General features: G+C 36.4%; 1 protein-coding gene across 1 annotated transcript; it reads left to right on the top strand.

Moving 5' to 3' along the window:
* Positions 1 to 140: 140 nt before the first annotated feature.
* LOC127450373 (bifunctional arginine demethylase and lysyl-hydroxylase JMJD6) lies at positions 141 to 15,952 on the top strand. Its single transcript, XM_051714451.1, has 6 exons — positions 141 to 275; positions 3,624 to 4,012; positions 5,549 to 5,835; positions 6,495 to 6,630; positions 9,635 to 9,773; positions 12,167 to 15,952. The coding sequence occupies exons 1-6, from the start codon at positions 147 to 149 to the stop codon at positions 12,290 to 12,292; spliced, it is 1,206 nt and encodes a 401-aa protein (XP_051570411.1). The 5' UTR covers positions 141 to 146; the 3' UTR covers positions 12,293 to 15,952.
* The last annotated feature ends 1,386 nt before the right edge of the window (positions 15,953 to 17,338 follow it).

Genomic DNA, 17,338 nt, shown 5'->3' with positions numbered 1-17,338 from the left:
GTCGGTAACAAAACAGCCGTACACACAACTATAACGCCTCCAGTGAGCCGACTAGCTTTTTCAGTTTCCATAGACTTTCATCTGATTAGTGTTAGCACGCGCTAAACGCTCTTGGCCGCGAGGCGACGCGTTGAAACGCTGAAGAAATGAGCCATAAAAGTAAGAAGCGGATCAAAGAAGCGAAACGGAGCGCCAGACCCGAACTGAAGGACTCGAGCGACTGGATCAAACACGATTACAGCGAGAGCTTCGATCTGTCACACCGGACAGTGAAGGTAACGCTATCTTCATCACGCGTCACACGTTACTGGCACCAGTAGAGCTGCTCACTACGCGTTAGCACCTTCCAATTGTAATACGTATGTAGTTGAATTTACAGGCGCATGTGGTGTTAGAGCAGCCACTGTCTACGATGGTCACTGCACGTACACAATCTCATCAGTTCAGCCCTTCTGTAACTGAGTTTATGACCTTACTTGATCAGCGTCAGAGAAGTTCACTCATTTGTATGATTTAATAAAAAATATCTCATGGATTTTAGAACTTTTAGTGAGCAGGCTAAATGTGTTTGTACAAAATGTGCACTGTTAAGTGGTTGCTGGGGGGTTGCTTATGCTTTCTGGCTCAAGAAAAAAATTTTGTGTCTGTAATTGGCCCCTACTCTGTAGATTTTGCTTGGGGCCCCTCTTTCAATGGGGGCCGTCATTGACTCTGTCAATTGTACATCTGTAACTGTCCGGTTTGGTTCAGCCACCAAATCAGACAGAAGGAAACTACAACAGACAGTCAGGATTATTGGTGCCCCCCTGCCCACCCTCCAAGACCAGTACATCTCCAGAGTGAGGAAATGTGCAGGTAGAATCACTCTGGACTCCACAAACCCTGCCACCTCCCTCATTGAACTGTTGCCCGCTGGCCAGCGCTACAGAGCACTCAGCACCAGGACAACCAGGCACAAGAACAGTTTTTACCCTCATGCCATTTACCACATGAACAATTAAACTGCCTTCAGGACTCCCCCATAGTGCAATAATCTAAATACGTATCTCATGCCCCTACCATGCACATATATTACCACTTGCACATGTACATATGCCATATTTTTTGTATGTCTGTTTTATACTCTTATATTCTTTCTCACTGTTATGTTCTGTGTGCCCTTGCTTGTTTCTCCTGTCACCAAAAAAAAAAAAAATTTCCTTGTGTACGTCAGCACACTTGGCAATAAACCTCATACTGATTCTGAAAATGAAAATTCCATCCCAGATGTAAATTATTACTTTCGTCAGCAGAACACAAATGAAGATTTTTATTAGAATATTTCAGCTCTGTAGGTCCATACAATGCAAGTAAACAGTGACCAGAACATTTGAAGCTCCAAAAAGCACACAAAAGCAGTAGAAAAGCAATCCATAAGACTCCAGTGGTTTAATCCATGACTTCTGAAGTGATATACAGGATGTGTGGATAAGAATCAGATCAATATTTAAGGCCTTTTTCTATTGTAAATCACCTCTTTCGCTGTCTTTCACTTTCCTAAGCATGTTCCTCTCTTAAGAGTGCTTCCTTTGTTTATGGCGATTCACAATCTTCGTACATATCGCCCCCTACTGGGCAGGGAGGTGAATTTATAGTAAAAAGGGACTTAAATATTGATCTGTTTCTCACCCACACCAATCATATCACTTCTGAAGTTATGGATTAAAACACTGAAGTTTTATGGATTACTTTTATGCTGCCTTTATGTGCTTTTTGGAGCTTCAGATGTTCTGGTCACCATTTACTTGCATTGTATGGACCTACAGAGCTGAACAATTCTTCTAAAAAATTTAATTTGTGTTCTGCAGAAGAAAGAAAGTCATACACATCTGGGATGGCATGAGGGTGAGTAAATGATGAGAGAATTTTCATTTTTGGGTGAACTATCCCATTAAAGGAATGTTCTAGGTTTATTTCAAGTTAAACCTAATAAGCTCAATTGACCGCATTTTTGGCATAATGTTGATTACAACAAAAATATTTTTGACTTGTCCCTCGTTTATTAAAAAACAAAAAAATAAAATCGTGGTTACATTAACCTCCTGAGACCCGAGCGTGAATGATATATGCATTTTCTATTTTCCTTTTTGATTTGTAACTGGTAGCACCTAATAAACATATGGTAGCAGATAGTTTTCCTAAAAACTGATGTCCTCATATGGGGACAGCGGAACTAAGTTGTGAAATTTTAAATAATACCAAGCTATAGAAAGTCTTTTTTTTTTCTTTTTTTCTTTTCTTTTCAGAAGTGTTGGTTATTCATGTTTTGAGACGTTACTAGGGCTGTCACGATTAGGGTTGCAAAGGGCTGGAAAATGTCCGGTAAATTTCTGGAAACATCCATTTTTCAACTACATTTATGTTCCCTGTTATAAGTTGACTTGCAATTTAGCAGATTTCCAGTTTATTCCCATTAATTCCCATATATTCCCGTTAATTTCCATGGAAAGTTTCCAACTTTGAAAATTCCCGGAATTTCGCAACCCTAGTCAAACAAATAATTGCGATTATGACGATTAATTTTCTCGTTAAGGGCTTTCACGTTTAATTGTCATATAAATTGTCATTTTTTAAGATGTGCTTTTTTTTCTGCATGTGTGCTTCATACACCTTAAGACGTCATTCATACATACTTCAAATATATAAATCAAATTATAAAATAGGAATAAACTATATTTTATGTATTTTCTTTTTAAGGCTTTAAAATCTTATGAATGACATTAAAACATTTTTCAATATCAAAATATTCCTAAATATTTCAAATATGTCTCTTTTTGGTCAACTTTAGTTTTGGTCAATTTTACATTTACACTTTTACTAGAAAATATATATAATTTTTATATTTTACAATATTTCTATAATATTTTTATTACATTATGCAATAGTAAAACATTTCTTTCCTAATTTCTTCACTTTCACACATTATTTTAATGCTCTGATTAAACCCACAATCCCTTATTCGTCATGAAGCAAAACCTTTGAGATTTCATTTCATCATTTTATCACTCCTCAGAAATAAAGTGTGCATCGTCTCCTCTTTGTCACTGCGTGTATGAACCAGGAACATTTGCCATTACACAATCTTTTAAAGTGAAACTGGAGCTCTTTGCGTTCATTATATAAGTCTACACTTACACTCAAACATGTTGAGTGATCCAGACATCATCTGCAGCCTGAAACTGAACTTCTGGTCGAATGTTAGGAGTGAATGCACTTGACTGCATAGGACAGCTATAGAATGCTCCCTTGCTCCCTTTTTAGTGAATACTTAACCTCCAGTGTGCTGTCTGTCTGCACTGGTTTCAGAACAATTTGAAATACACCTTATTTTCATCCTAATAGAAAGAAATTCGGCCTCTGTTGCACACTTGAACTTGACATGTTGTTTTTATGGGTTGTACTCCTCAGAGGCTTTGGCTTGATCTCCAGCAAAAGATGAAAACATTTATTTGTGATAGATAAACGTGACTTTTTACATCAGCTTTTACATTTGAACATATTCAGGATCCTAGCGGTTCTTAAAACAGCACCCCGTCACAGTCCACAGGCCTTAAACATACGCTTTGAATTTTGTGTTTGTCCAGGACAATGTCGAGCGAGTGGACGCCCAGCGTCTCAGTCCAGAAGAGTTCATTCAGCGATTTGAGAAGCCTTACAAGCCCGTGGTTCTACTCAACTGTCAGGAGTCATGGCCTGCGCGGGAAAAATGGACCCTGGAGCGACTCAAACGCAAATACCGCAACCAGAAGTTCAAATGTGGCGAGGATAACGATGGCTACTCTGTCAAAATGAAGATGAAGTATTACATGGAGTATTTGGAGTCCACGCGGGACGACAGCCCCCTCTACATCTTCGATAGCAGTTTCGGCGAGCACGCCAAACGGCGCAAGCTTCTGGAAGACTACCAGGTGCCGGTTTTCTTTAGGGACGACCTCTTTCAGTTTGCGGGGGAGAAACGCCGCCCCCCCTACAGGTAACACATTCTCCACCACTCTATTACAAATTTGTAATGGTACTTTCCAAATAAAACGGGTCAAATTTGGTTACCCATTACTTTTTTTTTAAAGCATTAGTGTATTTGTTTTGAGAAATATATGTTAGATAAACTATTACCTTACAGAATATTAACATAGGGTTGATAGAAATATTTTATAAATTAATATGTTAATTTAATATGTTTATCAATAAACAAACCAACATTTTTGGAACAACACTAGCTAGACCCAACAGAGTGATGGCTTAATTTAGGCTAAATTTGCAACCCTGTTCATTCTAGCATAGTGTTTTAAAAAAAAATTATTATAGTAATTTTATTCATTTAATTAGTTTTGTTTGTTTTGTTTATTGCTAGAAAATAACAAAATCACACATAATGGTTTTAAAGTGTTCAGACTTGTCTCATTATAAAACTTACAGAACTCATATAAAATAAAGAGGAAATAACAAAGATAATATAATATTTAGTTTGACGTCCTGAGTTTTTAAAAATCGATTTATTGAATGGTAAAAAAAAATCTTCGTCTTTTCTTACTGTGACCGGCACAGAGGCAGCAAGAGTGCAAAATTAATAAAATCCCAGATGCAGTTTATTGTGCAACTAAAATCCCAGTTATAACCAGAAGAAAAAAGATTTGGTGCACGCGGGACCTTTAGCTATGAACAAGCCCGCAATACACCGGGGGACTCTTATTTTAAATTGTCTGTGCTCCCATCTCACACAAACACTTGGAAAAAAAAACACACACTCTTACAATAATCTAAAATGTATTACAAAATAAACACTAAGTAAACATTATCAGAGGTTAATAAAAACTGTATGAGCAGTAATTCATCAACAGTAGATGGCACAACAAACTCAATGCGGAGACAGTGATTGTTTTTATTTCACCTATAGATGCCACTGTTATACTGGAGAATCCTCCAGTGCCAGAAACGGAGGAAGAATAATAAAAAAACAACAACTATCGGCACCGATATATCGGTCGACCTCTACTTGCAATGGAAGTGAATTGGGCCAGTCCATAAACATTCAAATACTCACTGTTTCAAAAGTATAGCCAAAAATGTAAACAATATGCGTGTTAACGTGATTGTAGTGTGATAAAATTGCTTACTAACCTTATGTGTAAAGTTATAGCCATTGTATATTACAACTTTGTTGCCAAGACGCAACGCTTTTAAACCCTTTAAGCAATTTTATCGAACTGAAATCATGTAGAACAGAGATTTTTAAAAACTAAAATCATCTTAACATTTATATTGTTTACGTCTTGTTTCTATACCTGTGAAACAGCGAGTATTTGAATGTTTACGGATTGGCCCCATTCACTTCCATTTGTATGTGTTAGTTTCTGTGGCATTCAACATCATGCTAAAAACGCTGCTAATTTAGCTTAACTTGCTTTGAACCAGGAACCTGAAGAGCTTCAGACCCTATTTGGTACCCTATTTGTTGAAAGTGCCAAATGCAATTTGTCACTGTGTGTCTCTTGTATATGCTGTTTTTCAGGTGGTTTGTGATGGGTCCTGCCCGCTCTGGAACAGGCATCCACATCGATCCGCTCGGCACGAGTGCCTGGAACGCCCTGGTCCAGGGCCACAAACGCTGGTGCCTATTCCCCACGCACACGCCCCGCGAGCTCATCAAGGTGACTCGAGAGGACGGGGGTAACCAGCAGGATGAGGCCATCACCTGGTTTAGTGTGATCTACCCACGCACGCAGCAGCCCACCTGGCCAGCCGAGTTCAGACCGCTGGAGATTCTGCAGCACCCTGGAGAGACTGTGTTTGTGCCAGGTCAGTTACTGTATTGAAGTTCGGAAAAGGATTGTACTCTGGGTATATTCAGAAAGACAAACTAGTTTGCAACTTCTACAAGAAATGCTGTATGTATGTATGTTTGCACTATAGGGATATGCAAAAAATAATTTTGGGTCTCAGAATATTCGGATATTCGGGTTGGTGCTGTTTTGGTGGCATGAGGGGGACCTACACAATTTTAGGCAGGTGGTTTTAATGTTGTGGCTGACCAGTGTATAAAGACTAAACGATTTCAGGCTAGGTTCGAACTTAAAATATGACACTACCGCTAGGGTTGGGTCACTCGGTCTGGGGTGCGGGTGGGGTTCAGGTTTCATTTTAAGGCCCGTGCGGACCTCTAGATTTAATGCAAGACAGATAAAACATCACTTGCCTTAAATATCCTATGAAATCAAAAATGGCATTTAGCCTATTTGGTCTATTAGCTTTGAGGCTATCTGGATGTATTTTCCTAAAAGATGAAAAAACAAAAAACTTCGAGCAGATATACATATTTACAGTTCATTTACAGCTTTTCTCATCCGGGAAAATGGAAAACAGCTGAACAGAAAAACACAACACATGCTCTTTAAAGCAAAACTAGGGCTGGGTGAATTACATTATAGTCAGGAAAACATATTTTGTGTCTTTTATAGGTGGATGGTGGCATGTTGTGCTCAACCTGGACACCACCATTGCTGTGACCCAGAATTTCGCAAGCACCACCAACTTTCCCATCGTATGGCACAAGACTGTGCGGGGCCGCCCTAAACTCTCCAGGAAGTGGTACAGGTAAGGCCCTGGTCTGAAATAACTGCACTGATTACTTACATTCATGGACAGCTAGGTGTTATATACGTATACAGTATATCACGGGACCATGGTGTTATGATAACCATATAAATCACAATAGAGTAATTTTTGCTGGAAATTCAATGAAAAAATTATTTCTGTATTAAAAACCCATAAGGTACTGTCTATTTTTGGGTAATCAAGTGAATTAAATACTGCAAATGAAAAAAAACTTTTTCATTTGATTATTTTCTCTCTTTATTTTGAGCTTGATGGTTGCGAACCAAAATATATGATGATGCATAGTAGGTTAAATTACTGTCATATTAAGGGTTATATATTTTAAATAATAATTATGTGTGTAATAATAATACAAATATTATTTAAAAAAGAGGATATCTGGAGCAGATATAAAGTTTCATTTCACCTCAGGCTGCACGTGCGTCTTCCCTCTCTCACTCGCGGCGCGTGCAGGAAAATGTCCTCTCGCTAGACAAGCAAACTCAGCAAAGTAGCTATGAAATCACTTCGGTGGTGGTGCGGGAAGCGAGTCGGATGTTTTTTTATTAAATCTGTGCGTGCTTGTACATTAATTTTCTGCTTTGCAGGATATCCGCCTCAGGTGAGTCAAGTCCCGTCTTTCACCGGACCATGTCGACCTGTTCATTCTGCTCATCAAAAAATTTATGCTTTAAGTAGCCTAGAAAATGACTGTTTTAGGTTAGGGATCTGCTGATTAGGGATGAAGGCTATTTTCAACGAGGTGCCGACTGCTTAACAGGTTAAACTATCTTTTATTCTGTGTGCACGTCATGTTTAAAATACATTAGATTTATCGTAACTGTTTTTGGTTAACGTTCTTTACCGAACAGCTGTCATATTATATCAATGGCTAATGCACGACTACACGTCGTGAAATACGCACAACTTTTCAGCACATTTTTTTTCTCTCAAGATTTGTCTAAGCGTACCTGTTAATTATTTTCAACAAATGTCCTGACTGTTTTAATGTTAAATAACTTTAGAACAGGCGGGGTTACTCTATTGGTCCTGCTCAATACATTCAATTGTTTTCAATAAATATGTCTGTTAAATATTCGCTAACGTTGATTCAGTGAATGTGTGTCATGTTCTTTATTTAATGTACAATGATCATGATTCAAGGTGAGCACGTCGCAGAGAAATTTTCAGTGGAATTAAGCATCAGATTTGGAATAGATTAAGTATTTTAAATGGGTCGCATGAAAACTTTTTTTTTTTTTTTTTTTTTTTTACTGTTTTCTGAAGGTTGGTTTCTTTTTAGACTAGTCGACTCCAAAATGTTATTTTAAACGTCAGTGAAATTAATCATTCTGCACATCCCTAATGCATAACAAATGAACAAGTTATCTGGCATCATTGCAAAAAACATCTTCATGTTATAGAATTCTAGAATTAAAAACAAGACTTAAAACAGTAAAACTATATAATAAAACGTTCCCATGCTAAATTTGATTTATTACTTTTAAAGTGACAGTTCACCCAAAAATGAAAATTCTCTCATCATTTACTCACTCTCATTTCATCCCAGATGTGTATGACTTTCTTTCTTCTGCAGAACACAAATGAAGATTTTTAGAAGAATATTTCAGCTCTGTAGGTCCATACAATGCAAGTGAATGGTGATCAGAGCTTTGAATCTCTAAAAAGCACAAAGTCAGCATAAAAGTAATCCATAAGACTCCAGTGGTTTAATCCATGTCTTCAGAAGTGATATGATAGGTATGGATGGGAAACAGATCAATATTTAAGTAATTTTTTTTATTACAAATGTCCACCTTTGTCTAGCTCCAACTAGTTGGTGGCAGTAAGCATGGATTAAACCACTTGAGTCTTTTATGTTGACTTTGTGCTTTTTAGAGATTCAAAGTTCTGATCATCATTTACTTGCATTGTATGGACCTACAGAGCTGAAATATTCTTCTTAAAAATCTTCATTTGTGTTCTGCAGAAGAAAGAAAGTCATACACATCTGGGATGACATGAAGGTGAGTAAATGAGGGAATTTTTATTTTTTGGGTGAACTATCCCTTTAAAGGTGCTGTAAAATAGCCGTAAACAACCAAACTCATTTTCATGACCTCCGGATCCTTTAATGGTTCCTGAACTTGCAATTTTCCACAGATGCAGATGGATCACTGTACTAAAATACTGAATCTACAGTGTGAAACACACCAGGGTAGTCTGAACAAATGACTAATTAATTAGTGGTTCTTTTGAGTGAATCATTAACACTGTCGGTCGGTGCAGTTTCTGAATTAATCTTACTGACGGGCAAGTTTTATTTAATAAAAGATAATTGAAAAAGTGTCAAGATGATTTAGAATTTTTTTAATTTAATAATATAGTTAGTTTCAATTAAAAGTGAAAAATGAAAAAGTCTTTTGAAAAGTAATTAAAAAGTCTGTGTAAACACACCTTTTGCAAGAATTGTAGTACATTTATTTCTGACTTATGATATCTGTTCTTGAAATCTGAATTCATCTCATTTGGCAACAGACCGCTGATTTGCATTTCTTATTTCCAAATAACTGAAAAGTACTAAAAGATTGGGAATCAGAAATTAAATTCCTTATGATGTTATATTCCTTCCTTATGCTTGTGCATAACATCACCCCTGAACAACCAAAGTTCCTCTTTGTCTAGACTTGTTAAGGACGTGTCCCACTCTGTATTTTCACATTACTCCGTGTTTCTTCATCGTTTCTGTGTGTAAATAATATAAACACAAATACAGTATATGTACCAGAGTATAAACGGTATCACAAAATCTCTTCTGGTTGACCCACACATTTCTACTCATACATTTTTCCATACAGTCATACCACCCAGCGCTAACCAGCACAGTACATACTTCGTGTGTGAACTGCAAGTGCGCACCTGTTCTCGGATGGTAGCATACGTGGTTTTTTTTTGTTGGTTTTTTTGGCTTATGGTGTTGTTGCCTCTCTCGTTTGTGTCTCAGGATTCTGAAGCAGGAGAGGCCTGATATTGCTGCTCTGGCTGATAAAGTCGATCTGCAGGAGTCCACGGGCATCGCCTCAGACAGCTCCAGTGACTCTTCCTCCTCTTCCTCCTCCAGCTCCTCCGACTCTGATTCAGAGGTACATGCCATTCCTCTAGAACCAAACACACACACACACGCTAGAGTTCAGACTGAGGTGTTAAATGCCTCTTTCAGACTAATATAACATCTTAATGCTCTCATACTTGCAAGTCGTGACAAGGAAGGACTGCAAAACTAGTCAAAGTTTTGCAAAAACTAGACTAATTGGCCTTTAGTAAACACATTGGCCAAATAAAAAACACATATTTCTATTTAATTTCTCTTAAAACATGAATTGCAATTGTCAGCTTAACTCTATTTTATGAATTGAAGTCAATGACTAAGGATGCATCGATCGATTGGCCACTGATCTAGATCGGCCGATCTTTGTCTTAGGGCTGGTCTTTTTTAAATTGCATCATGCATGATATCACACATACACTGCTATTCTAATGAATGAGCATTAGCTTAGCCCTCGAAGCATGGTACTGCAGCCACTGGAAGGGTGAGTTATTGGCAATTCTGAGCATTTGTGAATTTACACTTTCAGACATGCTGTAATTCAGATGAATATGCCGGTTTGTTTTAAAAATGTGTAAGAATTACATGGGTATGAATATTAAGGTGCCCATTTTCAAGAGTCACTGTGGTAGTAATTCTAACTCTTTGTACAGTTAGACACGGAGAGGACAAAGAAAAAACAAATTAAACAACAAGTAAAGGTGCAAATACAAACTTGAGTTTACATAGTGAAATGTGAGTTGCAACAGATGGTGTGTGGAGCGATTATGCGCGCTTTCAGCTTCACTCCCTCCAACACGCGCTCTTAATGTCTCATCAGTCATTCATCCCAGCGCTACACTGAAAAAAGTTTTTTTTTGGCTCAACAACCATAACGTAAAAAAATAAATAGCTTCTGCTCAGAAATGTACATACAACATTTTTAGCTTTACTTGATTTTCGTTAATGTGTGCAACACAGAATCTAAATCTTAAGGTGAAGTAAATGAATAATCGTAAGTTACTTAAACTTATTTAGTTTACAAGTCCATAAAATTAAGATTTTAAGTACTTCTAAATCAAGTACAGAACTGAGGCTGTGGGAAATACCCAAAAGCCCTTGCACTTGAGTAATTTAAGCATGTTTGTTTTGTCATAATGAATGTAGATATTTAATTAGTTGTTAATCATTCATAGATATCTTAGATGTTTTTTATTATTGATGTTGTTTTCCTGTAAATTGCTGTTTGGTGTAAAGTCTCCTCTAGGGTGATCCGTGTTCAGTTAGATCCTGTTCAATCCATGTGATTTTCCTTGCGCATGTGAATAAACATAGGAGTGCACTTCTTTGGGGAATCAAGTTTAATGACTAACCTTAGTCATTATGTTCTTTAGAGACAATAAATTAAGTAGAAACAATTATATAAATGTTCATTTTAAACAACGTGCTATTAGTTGTTAAATTATACGTGTGACATACCTTTTTAAGGAAATAAAGTTAAATGAACTGATTCATTTGTATATCTAACAAAGGTTTTGTAGTTGTGTTGACATCAAATCAGAGCGGTTATCTGAGTTACTGTAGACTTTGTCAGTTCAAACCAGTCTAGCCATTCTCCCTTGACCTCTCTCATCAACAAGGCGTTTCCATCCATAGAACTGCCGCTCACTGGATATTTTTTGTTTTTGGCACCATTCTGAGTAAATTTAAGAGACTGTTGTGTGTGAAAATCCCAGGAGATCAGCAGTTACAGAAATACTCAAACCAGCCTGTCTGGCACCAACAATCATGCCACGGTCAAAATCACTGAGATCACATTTTTCCCCCATTCTGATGGTTGATGTGAACATGAACTTAAGCTCCTGCCCCGTATCTGAATGATTTTATGCACTGCACTGCTGCCACACGATTGGCTGATTAGATAATCGCATGAATAATAGATTTACAGGTGTTTGTTGCAATACCACTAATAACAGCAATAACAGTTTAACCTTAAGTAACTGCACTGCATCTTTAAGCAGCTGCTTAATAAATAGTGATTTGTGTTACAACAAAATGCCAAAGACTGTAAACAAATCATAAGCAACTAATGATTTCTCACTAAAGCAGTTTTGGAGCTTGTAATGGATATATCTCTCTTATTTTTGAACATATCTCTGCTGTGTGTAATGCTCTCATAGTGTTTACTGGTTGCTAGTATGTCACAATGATATTTGATAGTGACAACAGAATTATTCAGAACTGTTAATTTCACAATTAATGTAAATTGAATGTAATTTTACAATGTGGGGCATAAATATATAACTGCAGCATATAACTTGTAAAAGTGTAGCAAAGGGCACTTTAAAAAGAAAAATGGGTGACCAGATTGGAATCGGCTTCAAATTTCCAGATCAGTGCTGTGCACCACTATCAGTGACCACTGTGACTGTATTTGTCTCTTTCCTGAAGGCCGAGTCTGAGGGCGACGCCATGACCCACCGCAGAAAGAAGAGGAGAACCTGCAGCATGATGGAAAACGGTGACATCACAAGCCAGGATGACTGCGTGAGCAAAGAGCGCAGTTCATCACGGTGATGTCCCGCCCCCTTTCACAACACCAGAGGGGCTGCAGTCTTAATCGTCTCTTAGACCGAGAAACATCGCGCTCGCTCTGTCTGTCTGTCGGCCTCAGGAGACTCCTGTCCAATAGATAAGAGGTTGTCGCTGAAGTCTGGGCATTCGATAACATACTTGGCCCCGGAGTTATCTGCCCTAGTGCGCTTTTAGAGATAAACATGAACAAAATATCTAAATATGTGCTTGTTGGAGGAGTTTTCGCATGGATGAGCGAACAGCTGTGTGGGAAAGTGCAGAAAACCCTTCTCGTGTTGCCTTTGCTGAAGTCAGACTCTGGACAGAAAGCTTAACTACCCCTCCTATCCTAGTGCCAACATCATCAATCTGTGTTTGAATCTGAATGCATGCCGTTCTTTGTTTTCCCAGGGGTTATGCTACCATTCTTGAGATGTATCTCGACCTGTGTGGGGTTATTTTTGATTTGGCTTGATGTGAAATGCTGCCTTTATTATTGATTCTACACCATTCTTGAAAATTCTCTCATTATTTACTCACCTTCCTGGCATCCCAGATGTGTATGACTTTCTTTCTTCTGCAGAACACAAATTAATATTTTTAGAATTTTTTATTTAGAAGAATATTTCAGCACGTGGATGTGTGCCAAAATTGTGAAGCTCCAAAAAGCACATAAAGGCAGCATAAAAGTAATCCATATAACTCCAATGGTTAAATCCATGTCTTCAGAAGTGATATGATAGATGTGGGTGAGAGAAAGTTAAATATTTAACACGTCATACATTTTCTCCCTGCCCAGTAGGTGGTGATATGCATGAATATTGTGAATTACCAAAAACAGAAGGAGAAAGTGAAGGAAAAGGATGTAAATATTGATCTGTTTCTCACCCACAATTATCATATCACTTCAGGATACATGGATTTAGCCACTGAAGTCTTATGGATTACTTTTATGATGCCTTTATGTGCTTTCTGGAGCTTCAAAGTTCTATTCACCATTTACTTGCATTGTATGGACCTACAGAGCTGAAATATTCTAATAAAAATCTTCATTTGTGTTCTGCAGAAGAAAGAAAGTCATACACATCTGGGATGGCATGAGGGTGAGTAAATGATGAGAGAATTTTCATTTTTGGGTGAACTCTCCCTTTAAACATGTCTTATTGCTGGCTATAGGAAACCAGCCCATAGTGCTTAAAGGAATATTCCGGGTTCAATACAAGTTAAGCTCAATTGACAGCATTTGTGGCTTGAAATTATTACTATAAAAATTTATTTTGACTCGTCCCTTGTTTATTAAAAATGGCAGTGAGGAACTTAAAATGGAAGTGAATGGGGCCAATCTGTAAACGTTAAAATACTCACTGTTTAAAAAATATAAACACAAGACATAATATGTGTGTAAACATGATTTTTAGTGTGATAAAATCTCTGTTTTAGATTAAATTAGTATGATAAATTGTTTTCCGGTTTTATACTGTTTATCGATGTTACGTCATCATGACAACAAAGTTGTAAAATTGGCTATAACTTCAAACAGAAAAGGTCAGTAAGTGATTTTATCACACTAAAATCATGTTAACACATGTTGTTTATGTCTTGTGTCTATACTTTTGAAACAGTGAGTATTTTAATGTTTATAGATTGGCACCCATTCACTTCCATTGTAAGTGCCTCACTGTAACTGAGATTTATTTATTTATTTATTAAACAATGGACAAGTCAAAGTGTTATGCCACAAATGCTGTCGATTGAGCTTAACTTGAACCTGGAATATTCCTTTTAAATGGATAGTCCGCCAAAAAACAATCATTTTTATCTTTTTTTTTTGTTTTTTTGTTTATTGTAGTCTTTATTTACTCACCCTCATGTTGTTCCAGACCTGTATAACTGTCATTTGTGGAACACAGAGTGAAATTTGAAATAAAATCCTGGCCACTCTTTTGGATATTATAAAGGTAAATGGGATCTGGGACAGTCAAGCGTTTTGACCACTGCAGTTCAAGTCTTCCAAAGCTTTGCGATAATTTGGTCTTCTCATATGTGCCATATTTTGACATCAACGACGTTTATTCACGAGACACATCTCGTCAAATGGCAAGTAGTCCATGCAACTTCTGTATTGTTTTTCAGTCTGTTCCTCTCACAAGCCATTGTATGGCTCCATAAGATTTGGAAAACAGCATACAAATCATATAGACCCCTTCCTTTTTTATGTAATTTTGAAGCTTGACGGCCCCAATCCCCGTTTATTTATGGAAAAGAGCTGCCAGGATGTTCTTTAAAAATTCAAACATGACAGAATTTTCACTTTTGGTTGAACCATTACTTCAAAACTGTTAAATAGTTGTCACAAAATTCAATTTTAGATTTATATCGTTGAATTCATAATGCACTACACATCAGTCTAAAAGACTAACTTTACCTGAATAACATTGTAGTTCAGCCGAAAGCTGGCACATCTTTTGTTAAAAGTTGAAACTATTATGAATGCTCAGTCGCAATACTTTAGATTTCGACTAACAAGAAAGGTGTTGATGGATTGTCTTTTCAGACCTGTGGACTCAAACACTCCACAAAGACCATTAGCAGTGAATTCAGTGTTTAAATTAGCACATACGTTTCAGACAACTAAAATGCTAGTAAAGCGCCTTTGTGCCCTACTGTTGGTGACCGCTCCGTGCGAGTTAAACACTAGGGGGCGGTAATGCTTATTTATATTACACTAGAGATACATTGCAATCATGGTTGATCAATGAAAATCTGCGAATAGTTATTTTTTCCTCAGAAGACAAAGAAATACTTAAAAAAAAAAAAAAAAAAAAAAAACTTCTTTGCGCAATAATCTTAACTTTGTTTGTTTTTGACAAAAGCAAAAAGCTCTAAATATGGTAACCTGTCATGATCTAAATATGTTTCAGGGCTACAATAACCAAATGTTATATATGCTGTGTATTGTGAGGGTAATGAATAATGAGCAAAACTTTTTTTTTTTTTTTTTGTGAAAAGAGCTCTTGAAATGTTTGTGACATTGGTGTGTGTGTGTGTTGGCTGGTCTAAAACACAACAAGAAGGAAGATGTCTTTTAAAAAAGTGCCTATTTTTTTCATGTTGGTCATTCAAGCTGCATTCAGTTTCTCATATCATCGTTTCTCGGAGCTTAATTACAAAAATTACGGTTTTGAAATGCGAACATGCGAAAATTCTGTCCTCATTTACTCAACATCTTGTTCATATGACTTTCATCTGTGGAACATAAAAGGAGGTGTCAGGTCACCATTTACATTCATTATTTGGGAAAAAGATGCAGTGAGGGTGAATGGTGACTGAGGCTAACATCCTGCCTAACATCTCCTTTTGTATTGTACAGACAAACAACATGAGGGTGAGTAAATGAAGACCATTCCCATTTTGGAATGAACTGTCACATTAAGGTTTGATCGACTACAAATGACTACTTGCTCTTGTAGCTCCTATGATAAAGCAGATTTGAGTGTGTTTTCTGTATGGGCTGTTCTTGTTTGTGCTCTTCATCACTGGCTCTGTCATGTGACTCCTTTTATCCACTGGGATTCATGTGTGTGGGGAGAAAAGTGACACCTTGATGTTGCTGAGATCAAAACAACCTAATTAATATAGTTAATTAATAAAACTTTCTATGTATTTGTTGGTGCAGTGTTTTCTCTTTTCTATTTCAAGTTACTTGATTGTGTTTGAATGCACTTAAAGTGACCACAGTTTTAATCTTTACTGGCTGACAATACACAAACAAAAGGGCAGTTAGCCTGTGTATATATATTAATCATTTAAAGTTATATTTAGCAATAAAAATGTTGCCTATTTAAAGGTGCACTTTTGTCTTTGTGTCATCTTGGACTTACAGTGACACCTAGTGGTGTGGATGCTGCATAATTTAAAATCAATAGTTTTCAGTTGCAGATGCCATTGTAGAAATTCACAATCAGTCATGATTAATTCAAGAGTGAAAGTGTCCGATAACAAGACATTTACTGAGATTAAGCGAGTAGTAATGAGCTGGTCATGTGATTCGTGGGAGCCCCCATGTGCGGACCCTCTCCATGTAGAACAAATCAGCTTTTATAAGGTTACTGACATGACTGGAGTCTTCATTTTAATGTGAGTGGCCAATATTTCCTACATATACTGCAAAATTACAATTTAGAAGTAAAACGTTTTAATGAGGAAAAAAATACTGAATGCACCTTTAAGAACAAATATATATATATATATATATTTTTTTTTTTTGCATTCTGATATTTGGGTGATTCTCAATGATTCAAGAAAATGTTCTTGTCCTATTTTGCTCCAAAATCAAAAGAAACAAACACAAAATTATATTTTGCATTTTGGAAATAAAGCCCTATTTTTAGGGCCATTTTCATTTCAGATGGTCAATATGTATATTATCATTACTGCAACATTTTATATATATATATATATATATATATATATATATATATATATATATATATATATATAAAATTTTGAGCCTTTAATTTTTGCTGATTTTGATACAAAGGTTTTTTTTTTTTTCCGTTTGTTTTAAACTGTAGAACAACAAAGAAATGACTGTTACAGTAATGAGAGCCATCATTAAAAACAATGGGAATAATGAGAATTTAATTGCAGTAATTTATTTAGGATTATATATGACCAGCACATTTTATTTAAAAAAAAAAAAATGTTTTAATAAATATTATGCACAATTTTCTCAAAATGTTCATTACTGTATCCATTTAATTTTTGAGGGGTTTATATTTTGTAATTTCTGTGATTCTTATTAGATTATCATTATTGTAAATACAAAACTAAGTTACTGTGATATAATATATATATATATATATATATATTAATGCATTAGAGAGTAAAATTAAAAAGTACAGCAAATACTAAAATGTTATAAATCATAAATGTGCATTTTGCATCACAGTAATAAGAATGCAGTATTTTTTGTGTTACGGTAAGGAGAATTTGGGGGGATATGCTGAATTATGTGCTGGAAAAAAAATCTAATGGTCTTAATTTTCT

Source organism: Myxocyprinus asiaticus, chromosome 13 (assembly GCF_019703515.2).
Source record: "Myxocyprinus asiaticus isolate MX2 ecotype Aquarium Trade chromosome 13, UBuf_Myxa_2, whole genome shotgun sequence".
In the NCBI taxonomy this organism is placed as follows: domain Eukaryota; kingdom Metazoa; phylum Chordata; class Actinopteri; order Cypriniformes; family Catostomidae; genus Myxocyprinus; species Myxocyprinus asiaticus.
This window is presented reverse-complemented; position numbering and strand designations above follow the sequence as displayed.